Genomic DNA, 23,597 nt, shown 5'->3' on the forward strand with positions numbered 1-23,597 from the left:
TATTATTTTTATGATATAACTAGGTACTGTGATCTCTCACTTGGTTTCCTTAGCTCTTGTGAAGGTATTTCCATGTTGGATAGTTTTCCATACTGATGTTTCTGTTCGGGGATAAACACTGGAGAGTCCTAGTCCACCATTTTACTCCTTCTTCTGGGCCAGAAGCCATAAGCTATTTAAGAGAACTCCCAGTTGCAACCCATTCAAAGGAGTCACTGGATGATTCACAGCATTCATATCCCAGAAGGTTGTGAAATCAGGTCCAAAGCCCTAGGACATAGATGTTCTCTATTTCAGATTGTAAATCACCCTGACTACATCAATGTTGGCTGGCAGTGATTGAAGTAAAGTGTGAACAAAACCAAAGAACTGCAAACTCAGAAGAACTAACCAAGATTTATCAAATTTAAAAGCAAAATCTTGTGAAGAGGAATGTTAGCAGATTTTCCACTTGCCATGGTAATTTTAGGAGGATGACTTTGATGATTCTGTTTTTCCAACTCCATCATCCCTATGTTTTCCAGTTCCTCACTAAAAAGAATTTACTGCCTCTTTTCTAGCCAACCATTCCTCCTTAGGCTTCACTTTCCCTCATAAGACATTATCCATCTCTTCATGCCACCTCTGCTTCTACGAACTTCCTCCTGAGCAGGCAGGCTACATGGCCATATGTATGTATATAGCCATCCCTCAGTATCAATGGGGGATCGGTTCCAGAAGTTTCCATGGATACCAAAGTCTATGGATGCTCACATCTCTTATATAAAATGGCACAGTATTTGTATATAACCTACGTACATCCTCCCATATACTTGAAATCATCTCTAGATTACTTATATCTAACACAAAGTAAAATATTATGTAAATAGTTGTTATACTGTATTATTTGACAATGACAAATAATAATGACAAGAAAAAAGTTTGTACATGTTCAGTACAGACACATTTTTTTCAAATAAATTTCAAATATTTTCAATCTGCACTTGAATCCACAGAAGTGGAACCTACAATATGGAGGGAGGGCCAGCTGTATACGTATAAGTATGTGTTAGAGTTTATTTAGCAATATGGCCATACCTTGTGCAACACAATGATTAAAAAAGAAGAAAAAGGAAGGAAAGAATGTAATTTTTCTCAGTACACCCCTGTAGATTTTGTTGTTGCACTTGTTATTACTATTGAATAACCTTATTTTTCTCATCTCTAAAATAATCTATCAGAATATGAATAAAACAGCTCAATGTGGAGGATTACTGATCTTCAAAAATTATTTCAAATAGCTATCCTTTCAGCATTGAACACATTTTAAAGGAAATGAATTTGTCAAGCTAGAGTGGGAAAAAGAAAAACCTTAAGAATCTTAGAAAACATGGGTAAAATTATCCATAATCTTGAAATAAAAAAGCCTTGCTAAGCAGAATGCAAAAATGAGGAAGTTATAAAGAAAAGGATCAATTACAGTTTTTATAATTCATAAGATGTGCCTCCAGTGTTTATTATTACTTAACTTTTCATAAATTTATACAATATTTAGAAGTTTCCAAAATACATTAAATGAATTAGCTCAATTTTTTCAACTGACATACTTAATTACCATCCTAATCCAATCTCTTCCCTCATAAACAGCACAAAGAATTCTTTGCTGGGGTTAGTTACCAAATTTATTTGATAGAATTGATTGCTACTATAGAATGGAAAAAGGGAAAATCTGAAGTAAAGAGATGAAGACATAAGAGAGTTTTCTAACTCCATCTTCTTTGGTTTATTTTTTTATTTTATTATTATTATTTTTTTTTATTTCAGCTCATCATGGGGGTACATAAGTTCAGGTCATATACATTGTCCATGTCCTGCCCATCCCCCCGAGTCAGAGTCACAAGCGCGTCCGTTCTCATTCTCCAGACAGTGCGCCTGGCACTCATCATGTAGTCATACCTCCATCCCCTCCCCCCCCCCACCTCCCCGGGTCTGCACCTTCAAGCATGACCATTCCCCAGAGGGTGCGCAATGCACTCGTCATGTAGGCATACACCCATCCCCTCCCCCCACCCCCCCATCCCAGTCTGAAATTTTTTTAATCCACATTCAGTTAACAATTATATATTGTTTTCATTAAGTCCCCCTTAGACCAGGCATACTCATGTTGAGTGAGATATAAGCATACAAACATTAGAAACCCAAATAAACTATTTTGGAATCCCACTCATACCTCTGTTCCCCTTTATTACTGCAGAGACCGATTCTAAAGACAGTGAGAGAATACAATAACAAGAATAAAATAGGCTGTTCTATGAACTTCCCTTCCTTTTGATTTTAGCATAATTTTACATTCCTTAATTTTTTGTGGACCTGCAAATTATTTTTAGTTTGCACTATCCTACATAAAACCCTAAGAAACTGATTTCATATTAGTTTCATAGAAAATTGCTCATGGTTTTCACTCTATCCTCTGCTTTTTTCGTTTGTTTGTTTCTTTTCTGCTACTTTTTTACCTCACAAATTTCACTGACTATGATATTTTCAGAGTTTAATCTGGGTTAAAATTCATAATTTTTTTTTTAATTTCAGAAGAAAGAAAATTTAGGTAACAGTAAGGAAAAGGAAACCTAGCATATTATGCAACCACTATGGGTGGGAAGGTGATTTTAGACACTTTAACATGCCTTATCTCTTTTAGTTTTCATAACAATCCTATAATGTAGTTCTTATCATCTACATTATTTTGGAGGAGTAAAATAAGGCCCAGCTTAGTGAACCAGTGGCTAGTTACTGATAGGCTGACTTTTTAACTCTGATCTACATGGTTCCAAGGAAAGAGATTAAAAGGGAACAAAGAGAAAGAGAGAGAGAGAGAGAGAGAGAGAGAGAAGAGATCCTAGGGTTAAAATGTAAAAATCTGCAGTTCAAATGTTTTATTACTTCATTAAAGTGTTTTCTTATCTGCAAAAAAAAAAAAAGATGATAACACAGCCGAATGTACAAGGCTGTTATGAGTCTCAAATAAGGGAATGTTTGTGAAAAATCACTTTGTACACTGCAAAACACCATACAAACTTTTTGTGTAGTAATTATCATAATGAAGCCCCCGTATGCACAAAAAAAAGAGCACTTGATGAAGGAATTACAATGCTAAAGAAAAACCACAGAGAGAAACAGAGATGATAACATAGATGGTATATAACAACATAATAGATGAAACAACAGAAGAGAACATCTTACTAAATTACAGTAAAGTACTGATGCAATTCTGAGAATACATTTATCTCTGACTCTTTAGTTTCTAGTATGGATGATGGAAATGATAAAACATCTAGTAGTTTAATTTTAAAGTGGAGAAAAATCTAGGCAAGCTTAAGTGAAAACAGAAAGCCAGGAAAGCTGTCAGATAGAAAATATAATAATCTAACCATGGAAATATTTTCAAGTTTGGGGATCAAAATATGCACCTGGTAACACATTTCAGAGTCATGATTGTTGAAATAAAGAAACTATTTTGTAGATACTTCAAAATCATCTTACCTTCAGAAGTTAAACTACAGAATTAGTATCAAATACCAGTCCATATATTAAAGATGGAATGAATACACTGTCATTTGTCGAAGCATACATCAGCTAGATAGCAAAGCTAAGCAAAAGTAATATACATAAATCAAACTTCATTGGTCTTTTGAAAATGCAAGGTGATAAACTATACAAGGTAAGTACAACTGTTTTTAGAGAGAGAGAGAACAAAATACCATATCTCTAGGTAGAAATAGTTGATTCCTGAAATTATCTTGTGTAAAATATGTACCCTTTATAGGAAGAGAACATTGATGAAGGCTGTTGTGAATTTTCAGAATTACACTGTCATGGTCTACTGAAGTAGAAGATAGAGACAAAGTGAAAATTGGTCACAGAAATAATGAAAGCTCAAACTAAACAAAACTTAAATAAGAAAAATGTGCCAATCTGGGGTAAAAGGAAGGGTTAACACATCCAAGGAAGGACTGAATTAAAAAAAGCTCTTACTACTCTGACATTCACATGTGCTTTATAAATCTCTTTTCCAAAAAGGATGAAAACCTATCTTACCAGTTAAATCCACTGAACTCTGAATGATCATTCTCTAATTAGAAATGAAACATTTGGGAAAACATGTTGAAAAGGTCATAAAGCCTATATGGCCAATTATCCTGGAGAAATTGCTATTTGCATAGGTATCTTTTTACAATCTCTTTAAAGGTATAAGAAAGAAACTGAATAATATGTTCCATACCCACATCCAGACAGGAAATCTAAAATTCACTTTTGATCAAAATATGTGCATATAGTAACTTTAAGGTTTTAAAATATCTTGACTATTTGGTTTGATTATTAAAATCTACATAAAATGCTTGGGCTTTTTCTCATATCCTATGTTTATTATTTCAAATATGTATGTCTTAGGTATTCTAGGCATAAGTATCAGGTTCCTTGTGTTCCTCAGTTTGTTCATCCATCAAATAAGGATAATAATAATGCCATAGAATAGTTACATAAAATAGTGTTATAGAATAGTTGTGAGAATCAAATATAATAAGTGAATAGGTAAAAAGTGTTGGTACTTGGTAGGCACTTAATGAATTTTGATCACAAAATATTGCATCACAAACTTATTTTATAAGATAACTTGAAATAGCAACGTCTTATACCAAGTATGTCAGTATATACACATACATATATACACACATACACATCCACAAATTACTTTAAAGCCTCAAATATTCAGGCCTCTGTGGGCAAATAAACAAATCCCCCTTCTCAAATAACTGTGGGACATTTAGAGCTCTTCCCAGTATTTCTGGGCATACCCAAGAGAAAGAGAGGTACTTTCATATACCTAGTTATTTGTCACAGCTCCCTCTGAGCACTTGTTCCAGTTCTACAGCCATCACTGCTTCCTCCCTGCTCCCTGATCTTCTCTTCCCTGCTTTGTCTCAAGTAAGAACAGAGACCTTCTCTTCATATTCTGAGGCAAAATTGTTATAATACTGTTGTAATCGCAGAAAGTTTAAAGAAAAGGTTGAGAAAAAGGAAAAACAAACAAATAGAACAAAGATACAAAATGTTGAAAACTGGTCATTAAACCTCACTACTCCTAAAGAGGCTTTAACCAGGCCATCTCAGCTGCGAGGAAAATTTGTTGTCTCTCCTCCCAACCCGCCTACTGCCACATGGCTCTATCCTTGCAGAGGTTTTCTCATGCCTATTCACTTCCTAGAGTCCTCCAGAGCACCTCCCCTCCTCAAATTATCTCTCTCTCAAGCAGTCAGGGAGCAAATTTAAAAAAAATCATAATACTTCATGATGCAAAAGAGTTTACCTTCATTGTGATTTAACCCTTGTTTGTAACAAGCCTGTGGGGCATCCATTCACAATTTAAAAATGTCTTCCTAAACAAAAATTCCACTTTCTGTCATACTACAGAATATAAAAACATCTGGGGTTTACAATATAACATAGTTATCCAACTGTAAAGATAGCTATAAGTTCAGATACTTGACTATAAATATGTTACCATTTATCTTCACTCAGCACATGGTATAATGAATACATTAACTAGCATGTGAGTGATGACTTCATTTACATCTGTCAGACTTGACTGTGTAGTGACCAAAGTAAGGAATTTGGAATCAGAAGGCCTGAAGTATAACTAGGCTTCTCCATTACTAGCTGTGTAAACTTGACTAACTCACTTAATCTGCCTGTGGCTTATTTTGAGTCTCCATAAAATGAAGACAAAAATCATTGCCTTTTCTACAGTTTTTGTAAGGAAAAAAACAAGAAAATACTGTATAGTATGTTGAAACTTAAATGCATTTTGCAGTTATAAATTATTAGCAGTAGTAGTCACATTAGCACACATTAGACCTTAATTCCATTTGACATCTGGTATAATAATCTAACATTTCATCTCATCGGCTTATATTCAAAATCATATATACATACTCAGCCTTTGCTACAATTATTCTTTAAAAAAAACAATGAATTAAGAATGATGGCTACAATAGAAATTACACACAGACACATACAAAATCAGCTTCTACTTCATTGTGAATTTAGTCTTTCAGAGCTAGCTTAAATTCTAATCAAAAGCAAGTATGGAAAGATTTAAATTCAAAACAACACTTAGTACACTGATAATAGGAAACAATAAGAGTTGCCACAGAAATAGATAATATAGCAAATGTCAGCAGTTTCCATATACAATACTTACATAATTTTACTACTTGTCACTACTTTGGCATATGTTAATGAGACCCAGCCTTAAGGTGAAGGCAGCAGGTAACTTACAAAGGAAAACCCATGAGACCAACTGCTGACTTCTCAACTGAGACCTTACAAACCAGAAGGGATTGGGGCCCCATTCTCAGTCTTCTCAAACAGAATAATGCCCAATCTAGAACTTTTTATCCTGCAAAATGAAGCTTCATTTATGAAAGGGAAACAAAGTCTTTATCAGACAAGCCAACAGTGAGGGAATTCGACAAGATAAGACCTGCCCTGCAGGAAGTACCCAGAACTGCATTATTCATGAAGTAGCACAACAGCTGCTCCTCAGTATAAAAATCACTCAAAAGGTAAGGTCAAAGGTCAGCTACCACAATGGCTCAAGAGATTTAAAAAAGCAACAGTGTTCTACTCAACTAGATGACAGAAATCCACCACATTTATCAATTCTTTCAATAAATGTGAATGGCTTGGACTGCTCACTGAAGAGACACAAGCTGGCCAAATGGATAAGTATACACAAGCCATGTATCTGCTATCATCAGGAAACACATCTAACCCACAGGGACTCAGACTCAAGGTGAAAGAATATAAAACAATAATCCACACAAATGGAAACCAAAAAAAAGCTAGTATAGCAGTTCTCATACCAGATAACTTACTCGTCAAATCAATAAAAATAATGAAAGACAAAGATGGTCATTATATAATGCTAAAGGGAACAATTCAACAATAAGACATAACAATTTTAAATACTTATGCACCTAACACAGGTGCACCCAGATTCATAAAGCAAATCCTAGTTGATCTAAGAAAAATGATAAACAGCAGCACCATAACAAACTGGGGACTTCAATACCCCTCTGGCAGAACAGGATAGACCCTCCAAACAGAAAACAAACACAGAAACAATGGACTTAAACAGAACTCTAGAACAAATGGGCCTAATAGACATTTGCAGAATATTCTACCCAAAAACCACTGAATATACATTCTTCTCATCAGTTGAAGGAGATTAGAGAATATCCTAGATTGACCACATCCTAGGCCACAATGCATGCCTCAGCAAATTTAGAAAAACAGAAATTATACCATGCATCTTCTCAGACCACAGTGGAATAAAATTACAAATCAACTCAAACAGAAATACTCACCTCTACAAAAAGTCATAGAAACTAAACAACCTACTGGTTAATGACAGTCAGGACAAGGAGAAAATTAAGATGGAAATGAAAAGATTCTTTGAAATAAATAATAAAGGGGACACAGTTTATCAAAATCTGTGGGATACAGCTAAAGCAGTCCCAAAAGGAAAAATCATAACCATAAATGCCTACATCCAAAAGATAGACAAATCAAGAATCTAATGAACCATCTCAAAGAGTTAGAAAAGAATGAGCAAACCAATCACAAATCTAGAAGAAGAAAATAAATATCCAAGATCAGAGTAGAATTAAATGAAATAGATAACAAAAGAACAACATGGAAGATTAATGAAGCAAAAAGTTGGTTCTTTGAAAAGTAAAAAAAAATTGACATGCCCCTTGCCAGATTAACCAGAAGCAGAAAAGAAAGGACTCTAATAATCTCAATCAGGAATGAAAGAGGAGAAATTACAACTGATACCACAGAAATGCAAAATATCATCTATGAATACTATAAAAAATCTCTATGCACATAAGCTTGCAAACATGGAGGAAATGGACAAAAATTCATAGAAACACACAGCCTCCCAAGGCTCAATCAGGAAGAAATAGAATTTATGAACAGACAAATATCAAGTACCAAAATTGAAGCAGCAATAAAAAAACACTTCTAAAAAGAAATGTCCCGGACCAGGTGGTTTCACACCTGAATTTTACCAGACCTACAAAGAAGAACTGGTGCCTCTCCTGCAGAAATTATTCCACAACATCAAGAGGAAGAAATCCTCCCTAACACTTTTTACAAAGCCAACATCACCCTGATATCAAAGCCAGCAAATGACTCAACAAAAAAAGAAAACTACAGACCAATATCCCTTATGAATATAGATGCAAAAATTCTAAATGAAATCCTAGCAAACTGAATTCAGCTGCTCACCGCAGCCAAGTGGGCTTCATCCCAGAGATGCAGTGATGGTTCAACATATGCAAATCTATAAATGAAATTCACCACATAAAGAAAAGCAAAAACAAAGACCACGTGATCCTCCCAGTAGATGGAGAAAAAGCATTCCACAAAATTCAGCACACTTTCATGATGATAATGCTTAACAAAATAGGCAATGACAGGACTTACCTTGAAATGATAAAAGCCATATACGATAAACCGATAGCCAACATCATACTAAATGAGGAAAAATTGAAAGCATTCCCGTTTAGAACTGGAAACAGATAAGGTTGTCATCTATCACTACTTCTATTCAACATAGTGCTGGAAATCCTAGCCAGAGGAATCAGACAACAGAAGGAAATCAAGGGCATCCAAATGGGGACAGAAGAGGTCAAACTATTGCTTTTTGCTGACAATATGATCTTATATCTAGAAAACCCCAAAGATTCTGCCAAGAGACTCCTATAATTGAAAAATAAATTCAGCTAAGTCTCAGGCTACAAAAATCCATGCACACAAATCAGTAGCTTTCATATACACCAACAGCAGTCAAATGGAGAACCAAATCAAAAACCTCAATACCTTTCACAATAGCAACCAAGAAAATAAAATACATAGGAATATATTTAACTAAGGAGGTGAAAGATCTCTATAGGGAGAGCTACAAAACACTGAGGAAGGAAATAGCAGAGGATGTAAAGAGGTGGAAAACCAGACCATGGAAACCAGAGAAGACCCCATATAGCAAAAGCAACCTTAAGCAAAAAGAACAAAGTGGGAGGCATCACTTTATCAGACCTCAAGCTATGCTACAAGGCTATAGTAACTAAAACAGCATGGTACTGACACAAGAACAGAGACATAGACCAATAAAACAAGACTGAGAACCCATATATTAAACGATCCTCATATAGTCATCTGATCTTTGACAAAGCAGACAAAAACATGCACTGGAGAAAAGAATCCCTGTTCAATAAATGGTGCTAGGAAAATTGGATAGTTACATGTAGAACAATGAAACAGGATCTACACCTCTCACCTCTCACAAATATCAACTCATGATGGAAAACAAACTTAAACTTAAGGTATGAAACCATAAGAATTCTACAAGAAAATGTTGGAAAGACTCTTACAGACATCAGCCTAGGCAAAGAATTTATGAAGAACAGCCCCAAAGCAATCACAGCAACAACAAAAATAAATAAATGGGACCTCATTAAATTAAAAAGCTTCTGCACAGCCAAGGAAACTATCATGAAATCAAACATATAACCTACAGAATGGGAGAAAATATATGCATGCTATACAGCCAATAACAGACTGATAACTAAAATCTATACAGAAGTCAGGAAAATCAGCAAGAAAAAATCAAACAACCCCATTAAAAACTGGGCAAAGGACAAGAACAGAAATTTTTCAAAAGCAGACAGACTAATGGACAAGAAACATATGAAAAAATGTTCAATATCTCTAATCATCAGGGAAATGCAAATAAAAACCACAGTGAGATATCACTGAAGTCCAGTGAGAATGGATTTTGTCAAAAAGTCCTAAAACAATAAATGTTGGTGTGGATGCAGAGAAAAAGGAACACTCATACACTGCTGGTGGGACTGCAAACTAGTACACCCTCCATAGAAAGTAGTATGGAGATAGCTCAAAGAGCTAAAAGCAGAACTACCATTTGATCCAGCAATCCCACTACTGGGTATCTATCCAAAGAAAAAAGAGACATTCTATAAAGAAGACATCTGCACTTGAATGTTTATAGCAGCACAATTCACAATTGTAAAGATCTGGAAACAACCAAAGTGTCCATCAATACATGAGTGGATTAATAAAATGTGGCATACGTATACCATGGAGTACTACTCAGTCATTAAAAAATGGTGAACTACCTATTGTATTATCCTGGATGGAGCTGGAGCCCGTTTTCCTAAGTGAAGTATCACAAGAATGGAAAAACACCACATGTACTCACCGTTAAATTGGTACTAATTTATCAACACTAATGTGCACATATGGGAAGTAACATTTATAGGGTGTTAGGCAGGTGGGATGAGGAGATGAGGGGATCAGTAAATTAACACCCAGTGGATGTGGAGTGTACTGTCTGGGGGATGGGCACACTTGTAGCTCTGACTTGGGCAATGCAAAGGCAATTTATGTAACCAAAGCGTTTTTGCCCCTGTAATACTGTGAAATATATACATATTTGTAGTGAAATGGGAATGTTCTTGGCTGAAAACCTACCCGCAGTATTTTCTGAAGTCTTGATGGGAAAATATGAGAGTTGGAAACTGGAGGTGTTTCTTTTTCTCCCACTCTGTAGAAAGCTTGCTCCTTTGGTCTGGCAAAGGCCAGGTTAAGGTCCTTGTCTGGAATGTGGATGTTCTAGTCTAAATTGCTCTGCATAATGCCATAGAAGGAAGTCTTGTTGTGGCCAGAGCTGTATCTTTGTAAATTATTATGTTTACTTGCACCTGGAGTGAGGAGTTTCTCCTGGGTCTCCTGGATTAAAGAGCCTGGACACCCAGGAGGATAACAGGCATTTCACTGTGGGAAAATAAGGCAAACAACAGGAGTAGGTCGGTAACTTACAAAAAAGGACTTGGTAGTAGGTTTGTTCTGTAATGCCAGAAATGATTATGTCTTATATTTGGTCTTAAAAGTTATCTGTCTGCATTGTAGTTTCCTTCCATTTTGTCCTGGTCTATCAATTTTTGCTGCATGTAACAGCCTGGAATTGGCTATAATTCAGGGAAGTGAGGGAGGAACCACACTGACCACTTGACATAACAGTTCAGAGGTCTCTACATCAATGCAGGGAAGGCAGGCTTGATGTGACCACAGGTGAACTACAGGGGTCAAAATGGTAGTTATTAGCAGAGAACTGGTCAAAGCCGCTGTCACTGGAATATAAAGCGAAAGGATTCAGATTCCTTCAAAGCAAAGCTACTTAAAATATTACAATGCTCATCAGCAAAGTGTAGGGGTAAAGTTAGAGGATTAATGTTTAAAGCAGCAAAAATTTTACATAATTAATTCCTCCAATTCCCAGTAAAATGAGGATATTTTCAATTCCATCCATTCTTAGAGGCAACAAATTTCCAATAAACAGAGGCAGTGATTTTGCATAGTTAGCAGAGATTTGATGAGCTCACTTCATTAATCAGGATCCTGTGTATTCTTTGGGTGGAAAGGATAGTCATGTGTTAGATTAAGGAGAACCTATACTTTGACTGCAAGTGTTGTAATGTAAAAAATTGTTATTGAGCCCATTCTGAAAAATACACACTCTTGGAAATACACAGTCATAGTCTTAGAGTTGAAAGAAAACTTCCTACTCACAGGAGGCTCCCTTCATTTTACACGTGAATAAAATAGAGACCAGCAAGGTAATTCAATCAGGGTCACATATAGGTAAGAATTGGTGAAATTAAGGCACAGGGGCAATTTAATGAATGATGTATATATTACCCTAATGAAAGTCTTCAACTTTAGTTTCAGATGTCAATTAATATACTGGCAATCTTCCTACTTCAGATGTCAATTAACATATTGACAATCTTCCTATAGATATAGACTTTATATCTATATACATGCATATTATACACACATTTATAAAGGTAATAGAAGTTAAAAATTATAAACTAAAATATTCAAATTTTTTATAATTCATCATATGGTATTGACAACAATACAGATTTAAAGAACCATAAAGACTTGATCAGATCTTGGAAACATCCTACTATATGACCACTTCATAATCTCCTCAAAAATCTCTGTCCCGATGTTAGAAAATCCTATCAGATGAGTGTGATGCGCACTGTCTGGGGAATGGTCATGCTTGAAGTTCTGACTCGGTGGGTGGGGGGTGGGGGGAGGGGACTGGTATATACCTACATGATGAGTGCGATGCGCACTGTCTGGGGAATGGACATGCTTGAAGCTCTGACTCGGGGGGATGAGGGGGGCATGGGCAATATATATAACCTGAACTTTTGTACCCCCATAATAAGATGAAATTAAAAAAAGAAGGTTTTAGCTTTCATCTATTCTAAGTCACTTTTGTCAATATCTAATTCCAGTTTTTTGTTGTCAATTTTTATTCTTCCTTATTGTTTCAGGAGGTTTTCAGCATTGTTTCAAGAAATAAAAATATACAAATGCTTTCTGAATAGAAAACACTACCCATCCAAGGACATGGTCTTCTTTGACTACTCTGTCAATTATTTCATTTACTTTGGGTGAGGAAATCCATGTTCTGAAACCCTGCATGAGCAATTGCAAAGACAGAAGCAATTGTAATCTTTTACTTTTTCAGTCCTTATATACACATATAATGGAGATTTCCCAGTATATGTGTATATACAGATTTTTTTCTCAAATCTCTTATCTTTGAATATCCCTTCAGAGACTCTTGTTTCAGAGCAAAGTCTAGGTCTCTCTTGGCATTATTCTCATTATGTTGAAATGGAACTCCACTGGCAAATTCATGCTAATGTTATGTAATGACCTCTTCTATAATAGAAAAATAAAAGTTAGACATTTAATAATATTTTAAAGTACATGCAATAAGCAGAGAGGAGGACCTTTAAAGTTTGTTGTTTATTGTTTTAAATAAGTTCATAGAAAAGGTTGTTTTTGTTGTGTCACTGTAGTGTTATCAATTATTTTCAGTAGTTTTAATACATTTGGTTTTTAATGATGAGTAAGCCAGATTCTCTGCAAAACATAAATCCCCATCTAGAGGTAAGTTGGTGGTGTGTTAACTCTCTGAACCTCTGGGGTACCATTTGGTGCGCAGCACCATGAGATATAACTGTTAGAGTCAAATAGTTGACGAGGGCTTAATAAATATTGTTGACCATATTAAATTTGGGATATTGAGGGCTACAAGCACAGCCAAATTCTTTACACAAAAGCAATATTGCCAAAACAGAATTCAGGACTGACACAATAGGAAGAATGGGGGTGGGAGAATATGATCATAAAAATTATAAGCTAAATGTCTTATTCCCAGTTTTTGTGCCATACATGTGGCTGTACCCCCACCTCCATGTGTGTGACATATGACACAACTTACGTGATAGAAAGAACTGGAAAGAAGGTCAGGGGGGCTCTCACTACATAATGATCAACTATTCTTTGACTTGGCTTCATGGCTTTTAATTAATACAATTTATAGAAGCTTGTGAACTGAGCTTTTTTAATAACAAAAAGTAAAGCCTTTTAATTTTTCATAATAAAAGTAAGGCTGTTTTATTGTTGTTAATATGTTCATTAATGGATCCATTTCATTTAAAAAAATCTTTAACATTAAAGGATTTGGTGTAGAAGCTTATGATACAACTGAATATTGCATAACATTTTTTATTATCTTATATTTGGTTGGTTTGGGTTGGGGTTTTTGTTTGTTTGCTTTTACTTTCAATTGTGCTTTCAATACTGGGTATCCAATGTGAAGTTTTCATTTTACCCTCGAAACAATCATAGTAAATATTGAAAGCATGTAATAATAAACCTAATTATTTATGGTTCTTTTACCCTCATCTCCTCTACAAGATGCATAAACACAAAGCTAGGGTTTTAACTCAGGACCTGAGCAACCATTCCTGTGCTGCCCTTGAAAGCACTGACCATGGGGAGCAACGTAAACATACTAATAGTTTTAACTGAAGTCATTTTTTTAGCCTTCAAAACACTTGCTTATACGTGGCCATCATAATAGTAAAAAAATAACCAAATTCTTAAAATAGAGAATTGGCTTTAGTTAAAAATAAGGCTTTATGAGTAAACTTTTTTCCTGAAGCAAAATACAACTAATAGAAAACTATCCCAAATTATTATGCTTTTCTTCAAAATTTCACCTCATTATAGAGAGATGCTGTGCATAAGAATCATTCTTTAACATTTATCATCCATTCAACAAGATTCCTCTACATTTTTATGTATCTTGGCTGTTTACACTGTTAAGTACAACACATGCAATTATTTTTTGGACATAATTATTTGAAATTCCATCTTGAAATTGTCCAAAAATGAAATAGCAATCACATCACAGTATCACAAAAAGTGGAGGTGTTCCTAAGATGACAATTTAATGATTGGCTTTGGCTGCTAAAACAGTCCTGTGACTTGTGATTGATTTCAAAGCAAATGGTTGGTGATCAGTCCCTATTCTCTCAGACCTTTCCTGTCATGCTCACATTCATCTATACTCTCGGCTATTCTTACACTATTGCTGATTATCTCAGAAAAATTCTTTTTAACCACTCTAAAATAATTTATGTTTCTGCAACAATGAGTGTAATTGACAATTACAGTGCATTATTCACAGCTCAAAATATCTCTACCAAATAGGATACCCACAACATGATAAAGTGCAAGTACATAGAGGTTTGAGAGCCAAGACTTCAGTCTTCCTGTGAAGAAGAATTAAAGATTAAAATGGGATAGACTTGGGTGGTCAAGTTAGGTTAGGGTAACAGGGTGGTGAAAAAAATTTAATAAATTATAAAAATTATAAATTTAGTTGTCAAATATGCTCTAGGAGGGTAGAGATGATATGTGTTTTATCCACATTGGATGCCCAGAGCCTACCACACAGTAGCCATTCAATAAATGCTTGTTGAATTTTGTAAGGAAAGAGCATGAGCTGGAAGGCAGGTATAATGACCAAAAGAGTGAAATCTCTAAAACAACAAGTTCCCATTTCAGTGAGCTACTAATAAAGACATAATCACGAATATTTTAGTTTTGCTTTGTACTTTGTGCTTTTGAAAGTATCTCTGCAGTATCTCCTCTGACCTTTGGACCCTTTTGAGTGAACACAACAACACATGCCTAACTTTATCAGGATTCCAAGCTATGACAACTTTGTCACTCTTGTAGCTTACTTAGGTGATGATGGATATAGTAGGGAAATGAGGCTGGTCTGGGAAGCGAGTCATTATTTTTACTTTAACCATAAAACCAAAAATGGTCTATCTTACTGGGTAATAAATGCAGATAGCTCTGAAGTGCCATAACAAAATGTATCATCCCTTCCTAATTCCTTCTTGGTCTGCCCTCTCCAGGCAGGCACTGAAATGCAGATGAAATGGCACAAATTACTCACCCTGAGTTATTAGGAGAGTGATTCCTTGTAAAAACTCAGCAATGTAAAGGTACAACTGCAAACATTTACTTTTTTAAAGAATAAGATAAATTTGGTTTACAAACTTTGGACATGAAATAAGTCTTGTGTGAAAAGAAGCAATTCTAGGAAGTCTGCTGGAAATATTTCACCAGATGGGCTCCTAGCTCCTGGATTCAAAACTGACAACCTGTTTAGGTGGGCTTTAAATTTAACATGCAAAGAATCTGCCAGAAACCCTGTGTCCTTCAAACAGCCAGGACTTGCTTCCAGTTTTGAATAAACACTAAATAACAATTCTGTCAAAAAAGAACAGGGAACATCAATTAAAGACATCTGGTGAGTGACAAATTTATCCAAATGTTGAACATCCAAAAGAATTCTATGTCAAATAGAGGGCAATTTCATCAAGAAAATAACAAATTCAATTGAGTAGACAGCATCTTGAACCTCTCCAAACTAGTAGGAAGAAAATGATTCAGTGTACTGGGAAATTGGGAATTTAATGTAAAAGACTACAAAATACTTTAGAATTCAATGCACAGGAGAATTTATTAATGAAGAAGAATTAAAATGTATTCAGTTCATTCTCCAGATGAGAAGATTTATCAAAATTCATGAGTTTGGAAATTAACAACAGAGACATTGAAAGGAAAGTTACTTAAAAAAATTTTAAGTAGCCCCAGGTTTTAAAATATACCATTACTATAGAAGTTTTTACATTCTGTCCTCTTGTCTGTACCTTTCCTTTCCTCCCCTGAGCCAAAAAGCAACGGGACAGTGGGCATTTGTAGAGGGAATGAGGGTGGCTCAGATAGGACTGAAACTTACAAACTTCCAAAAAGTTGGTTCAACTGGCAAGTCCATAGATAGGACAAGGTACTTTAGAGATTTGTGTCATTGGATTGAATGTTAAGAACAAACAATATAAAATAAGCAAACTAAGAAGAGTGAAGGAAGAAGAAAATAGTTTTGAGTAAAATTAAAATTAGCCCCTAGGTCTATGAAGAGAGGATTAGAGCCTCAAAAATCATCATTAAGAGTTCCCTTAACATAAAATCTAGAAAATGTGAAATGAACAGAAAGATATTAACCAGATTATTTTCAGTGTACTCTAATTGAGAGAATATGCAGATTCGAGATTATAGGTCACCACCTTTTGGTCTTAAATATCAAAGGGACTTAATAAAATCATCCCTTAAGAATATCAAACTCTCTGTTATGGAATGTTTGTGTCCCTTCCAAAATTCATATGTTGAAGCCCTAATCCCCAATGTGACAGTATTTGGAGGTGGGGCCTTTGGGAGGTAGTTAAGGTTAAATGAGATCATGAAGGTAGGGTCCTCATGATGGGATTGGTAAACTTATAAGAAGAGATATCAGAGAGTTTGCACTCTCCTTCTGCCACGTGAGGACCCAGTGAGAAGGTGGCTGTCTGCAAGCTATTAGCAAGCCAGAAATCAGTCCTTACCAGGAACTGAATTGGCTGGCCCCTTGATCTTGGACTCCCTGCCTTCCAGAACTGTGATAAAGTAAATTTCTGTTTAAGCTACCTAGTCTATGGTATTTTGCTATGGTAGCCCAAGCTCACTAATATACTCTCCTTTGCCCCAAGACCTTTATTTGATATTTATTTGGGAACTGGTCTTCAATTCAATTTATGAATGAGTACAACATGACCTAGAATCATAGAAACTTGTAACTGGTAGGAAACAGAACTCTCACCTATTTTAACCATCCATCTTATGCCTCAATGTTTTACATGAGATGGAGATTGGCTAAATGATCTTGCAAGCTACACTGGAATCCCTCTCCCAAGGAGAGCTCACTAAATAGGTTAATTGTTTAAAGATGGTCTTTTTAAGAGAGTAGAATGATGGTTGCTGGGAAGCGTAGCAGGGAGGGGGCAGATAAAGTGGGGATTGTTAATGGGTGCAAAAATATACTTAGAATGAACAATATTTCATAGCACCACAAAGTGACTATAATCAACAATAAGTTAAGGTATACTTTGAAATAACTAAAAGAGTGGAATTAGAATGATCCTAACACAAAGAAATGATAAATGCCTGAGGTGATGGATACCCCAATTACCCTGATATGATTAATTCTCAATGTATGCTTTTATCAAAACATCACATGCACGCTATAAAGATATGCAACTGTTATGCACCCATAATAAGTAAAAATTTTAAAAAATTAGAAAAATAAAGATGGTCTTTTTCTCCTACTTCTTTGTATGACTTAAATTTTCACAATGACAGATACAAGACCTACAGAGGCACATAGGGAGGAACAGAAACTGTTTTAACATTTAGAATATTCTCTTTGAATTTTCAAATGTCATAATGCCAAAGACAAACATCCTCAGATTCTATATTAAATTAATTCTTTAAATTTTCTTCATCAAGAACCGGAAACATCTATTTCTAACTGTACAATTTTGGATTCTGTTATTGGCAAAGACTTCAGTGGTAGGGGGTGACATGCTTAGACCTGTGCAAAATAAATTTTTGAAGACTTAAAATGACAACTTCTAACCAGGCAAAAAATCTGGCTCTTTTTTTCCTGATAAACAGTAACTCCTGTTCAGAGTCATTTAATTAAGTGGAAGTACTTTCTTTATGCCATTGGATTTTCAAGAAGCTAGGAAGCAGTGAAATGAGAGCTGTAATGTTTGCATTTGGACAAATGTAAGCAACTCAGGTTCTCTTAATCTGGAAGCTTGAGCCTCTCTACCTAGATGAAAAATTTTGCATTAAACAAATGCAAATAGGAAATCTCCCAGCATCATGAAGTACGTGCAGTTCCTTAAAGTCACCTCTCAGTTAATCATTTGCTTTTAGAATGTTTTCCTCCAAGAACAGGGGAATGTTTAATGATATATTTTTAATTATCCAAAATATTCTCCCTTTTGCCTTTACACATTTTTTCTCATATCACGTCTCAGAAATTCAGTAAAAGAAGGAAACATTATATAATAGTTTGTTTTTATATGTGATTTATAATAAGAAAACTCAGTAACAGAAAGATGTATTTGCAGTCTGGTAATTTGTATGCAGGTCACTTCCTACGACAATGAGCAACTTTATAACGTGGCAAAAGGAATTCCAGGCTAAAAGCCATGGCCCTTTATTTTACGCAATTATCTCCACAACCAAACACCAACCAGTAAAACAAATGAATTTGAACATTTCCTCAGAGTTTGTTGAATTTACTTGATGGGTTATTAAACACAGTCTTCAGTCCAAGTATGGACATACCTCTCAGTATATCCTCATTTTTTAAGAAACCCTATTGGGCATACTATACTTTCCTCTCTACATATTCATGTCCCACCCTTAAAAGCTGGATGGTAATTCTATAGAAAGAATGAAAACGGCCTTGGGCCATCACAATAGAATCACAGGCTGTTACACAAAGCATTCCCATGCTAGAGAAATGTGTTTGCATTTGTGGTTTTTTTTTGATGCCTTCAAATGAATGTTCCTACGTCACAACTACATCTGTTTAGATGCCATTTCCCCTTTGGGTAAATGAACAAAGGGGCTTGTTTTCGGAGCTCGCCTGATGGAAATTAACAGTCTGCTTTCATCCTTGCCTTTTGTAGCTTCCTTTGAGTTGCTCCATTTGATTATGCTTTCTTTCATAAGTTAATCAAAACCTAAAAATTTTCAGGAATTTGGTAGCTTAAGAGTACTAAGTAATTGGAAAGAAGGCTTCATCAGGGCCCTGAGGATGTTCACTTAAAAATGTTTAAAAGGAAGATTAAAGGGGAAATTACAGACATATGCCAGGGTAGAAAGCTCCTGGGAGGGATGAACTTTCAGAATGTGACCAGTTAAAGTACCTAATGACATAAGTTCAATTTATGTTTTTGGACTTGCCCAGAGAGTTTCATACTCAAGACATAAATTTCTCCAGTTTCAACTTCTAATCAGACATTTTCTGCATACATTAAAAAATCAGGGTGTTTAATATCATGCCAGTAGGCTTATATGAAGGAATGATAAAGCGTGTTAACTGGCTGAAAGAGAACTCTCATCAAATGCCAACCAGGCCACAGAGACAAGTCTTCATTTGTTAACAAGCTGCGTACACCCAGAGAACTGAAAGTCAACTAAAGGTTTCTCACAAGCCTAATCATGATACCACAGTATTAAAATCCAAAGTAAATAGTAAAAAGTTATATGTACATATTTTTAGAAAAGAAAGGAAAACAAGAGGTACTTACACTTTTGCTCCGAGAAAGCGAATCACAGGTATTTCTTTTCATCGTGGCGATTTATGTAATTCAGACGGGCACTAGTTGCTTCCAACGTCAGTGCTGTCACTGCAACAATTATCTACTCAAAAGCCAACTGGAATGCTGAAAAGAAAGGAAAGGAAATGTTTAATCAAGTATATGATTAACACGTGCACTTCGAAATGCTGTCTTAGACTAGGACAGTAATTCTTAAATAATTCACCAGAACAGGCTAAAATGGTCCTGTGTTTAAAGCAATAAAAGTACACACAAGCAACATTTCCAAAACAACTTTTGTTAAATGTGAGTTAGAGATTTCAAGCGCCATCTGTCTTCCATTAAATATTCAAGTCTACATTTTTAGTGGCTGGAAAGAAAAAACAAGTATGGTAGCCATAACCTAAAGTTACATGTATGAAAGGATGCAAACTGAATCGTGTATATGTTGATTCTCACTACAGACCCCTCAATTCTTCACTAAGGGATCACTAGTGTAGCTTTACCACTGGGGGAATCATATCTGTATCTGAAGGGAAGAGCCCTCTGAGCACTGCACCTTGGCCTCGGGTTTCATTAGAAACAATCCACAGTACACTGAAGACAATCCAGTGACTTTTAAGTAAATTTACTGAGCTCTCCTACTTTTAGTTCAAAGAGGTTATAAGGAATGCTTGAGAGAAGTGGAAAGGAAACAATTTACCTCGTTAAGCAATCACAGTCATTTCACAGACTATTCCAGAGTAATTGCCGCTTAAATGATATCAATAAGCTCATTACCTTTCACTTTCTACTAGACACTAGAAAGGAGATTCTCTGTTTTGAGGAAAGAACAAATCGAATAACTATATGTGTAGTGTTCATTTCTGATATTCTGCCACATCTGGACATCACTTGCATATTCATAAGGTATATTTGCATGTAGGCTGAAATGCCTTTTGAAAAAGAATTTACCAACAGGGGAAGGGGATTAGGCAAACCAAAACACAAAACCTCTGACATTGTAGGTGTAGGCGGATGCTCACAACAACATGTAGTTGTATCATTTGGGTTTGTTCTAAGCTTCTCAAAAAACTTGTGTCTGAAGTTTAGGGAAAGGAGTAACAGCAATCAAGGTCTAAAGGAGCTGCTTTTGCTAAAATGATCGAAAAATACCAAAGTACTATGAATTACACATTTGAAAAATAAATAAAACAAAATAACTATATACACTTTTGAAGAAAAAAAACCATACAAAATTGGTAAAGCATGCAGGGAACACAGACAGCATCAGCTGACGGCTGGCCCAGTAAGACGCCAGCCACCAGCAGCAGCAGAACCCGGGGCCCTACACCAGTGGAGAGGGACCGTCACCAAGCTCTCCAGCAATCTGCAATGGCATTTTCTCAAGGCTGCAAAGACTTCTTTGGGATATATGTGAGTAAGCCCCTCAAGATTTCTAAAAGTAAAAGGAAGATAGTTTTAGGGAGGTCAGAGGTCCCACAACAGTGAGGTGGAGCTGAAAACAGAGAAATGAAGTTTATTATCACTAAGAATGTCTTGAGAAGCAATTTGGGGACCCAGAGGGAACTGAGGGACAAAGTCTCCTTCTAAGGTTGATGAAAATGCTTGCCTGAAGGCTAACGAAAAATGCATAATCAAATGTGAGTTGCCGGGATAAATACAGTTTCTTTGAATGTGTATGGATTTTTTATTTTTTTTAAGGGAGTAGCATTTGGAGAGAGGAGCTGATTCACAAATGGAAAGTTCTCAGCAGGTACACCTCCAGAAATTCAGTCGCCTTTACAGATTAGTTATAATGCTGAGCATTTTATAGGTCTTAGAAAATGTGGAATTATGTCACTCATTTAATTTAAGAAGTGGACAGGAATAATAAAATCTGTGAACTAAATACACCGTACTTAGGGAGAAAAAATTCCCTAGATAACTGCTACAGGAAGCTTACATATTATCAGAGAAAAACTCATTCAAAATATTTAATTATTCATTTAGTGTTTAACAAATAGCTTTAGGAATAACCATGGAATAGATGCCCCTCATTGGCTACTGACTCAATGGTAATAAATCAGTCAAATCAGACAAATAATGGGTTTGACCTAACAAAGTTGGCTGAATTAATCAGGTTTTCAACAAATTTGCCTTGAAATCATTTAAAGAGCACCATTAAGAATTACTCTCCCATAGGAATTTAAAACCTATAGAAATTTGAATAGGTAAAGGGATTTAATTGAAAACGGGCTGCTAATGGGATGGCCTTTCCCAGCCTGTATACCCAGGAGGCAGCCTGGCCTCCCTAGAAGATTATGGACCTTGGAACCAAACAGGCATAGGTTAGAATTTCAGCTCCCCACTGGTATTCTGTGTAGCTTTAGGTAACTTATTTGACCTCTCTGAGCTTTTTCCTGAACTGCAAAAGGGAAATAATAATACACATATGTTTTTTGAGCTTTATTGAGGTAATGTACATAGATAAAGTAGTAACAAGGAGAATACTTGGCAGAGGAAATGCTTGACTCACAACATCCATCATCATTCATCATTACTACCTTTTTGTTCTCTTAGTATCAAATGGCGAGTAACAACTATTCTTACTTTTTCTCCTACAAGTGCTAACCTCCATCAAATAAAACATACTTAAGCAAATACACTTTCGCAAATACACTTTCCACTAAGCAGTATGAATAATGTATCAGTTAGGGTCCCAGGAATAAACAGATAGCATACTCATATTAGGATCATTTAAGGAGGGTTCAATAAAAAGACTAAGACAATGTGGGGAGGGTAGAAGAATCCACAAAGAATGGTACAGTACCTGGAGCTAAAATAGCAACGGTGGAATTTTTATCCCACTAGACCTAAAGGGACAAGTAGAGGTTGCCAATACCGAAGAGGAGAGAGTCATACAGAGTGGGCTGCCTTGAAAAGGGAGGTTGCCCTCTGGGACACAGTTACCCTCAGGTGACCTTGAAAGGAGGGCAATGAGGAGAAACACACAATCTCCTCTTCCTCCACCCCTCTGAGTTCCTGCCAAGACTCCCCACTGACCAAATGCAACTAAGCCAGAGGGCAAAGGAGAATGATGTGCGTCTCACTGGTCAGCCTTCCAGGGCAAAAAGCCTCCTAGGGCATGGCAGGGAGGAGAGTAGAAATGCATGGGAAATGGAAGATGTGCCACACAAATTTGCTCTGCAGTCTATGGAAAGGATTGCATTTTTCTGCCACCTCATTCATCCTAAGAAAAATATCTACCATTTATCTTTAATCCTTCCAATAACCCTGTGAGGTAGATATTATTAATCTATTATCCCCACTGCACAAAAGAGGAAAACAGCTCCAAGAAGTGAAGTAAATTGCCCAGGAAATAGCAGAACAAGGATTCCAATGTGATTTGTCTGCCTCTAACGTCCATGTTTTTGTCTACTCTGCCACACTGCTTTGCTGCTGATGGCATGAACCAATGCATTGTAATTATCAACAAGTGGTAACCTCAGCAAATACCAAAGCTGTACCTAAACCAAAGAAGGTTTGATAAAAAGCTTTACTCTCAGAAAGGCAGTTATCTTAATTCCTAGAAGTTCCTCCCTCAGCAAAGATAATGCAATGAAACAGCAGAAAAGCTTTCTCCCTCCAGGTGCACTAAAAAGAAAGCCAGGGAAAAGGACACTCGCACATGCAATTTCATTACTATACGAGTTTCCACATACAAGTTAACTGGGAAGAAGGAAGAGTCAGCTCCTGCAGGGAGAGCACTTTAGAAATATTAATAAAAGTGAAGAAAGGAGATGGTAAGATAGATGGTACTGAAATATTCAGAGACAGAATCTAAGCTGGCACACCTATATAGTTTTTGCTGCTTTGATGCAAGAA

The 23,597-nt window shown here is 35.9% G+C and overlaps 1 protein-coding gene across 3 annotated transcripts in view; it reads right to left on the reverse strand.

Annotated features, from left to right (window-relative positions):
- PDE4D (phosphodiesterase 4D) overlaps positions 1-23,597 on the reverse strand; it is a 1,287,470-nt gene that overhangs the window by 1,008,466 nt on the left and 255,407 nt on the right. For all 3 annotated transcript variants that reach the window (XM_045565991.1, XM_045565990.1, XM_045565992.1), the window contains exon 2: positions 19,722-19,856. In XM_045565991.1, the coding sequence (XP_045421947.1) occupies positions 19,722-19,763 (42 nt within the window). In that variant the 5' untranslated portion in view covers positions 19,764-19,856. The remainder of the gene's footprint in view (positions 1-19,721; positions 19,857-23,597) is intronic.

The sequence above is a fragment of the Lemur catta genome, chromosome 12 (genome assembly GCF_020740605.2).
Source record: "Lemur catta isolate mLemCat1 chromosome 12, mLemCat1.pri, whole genome shotgun sequence".
NCBI lineage: Eukaryota > Metazoa > Chordata > Mammalia > Primates > Lemuridae > Lemur > Lemur catta.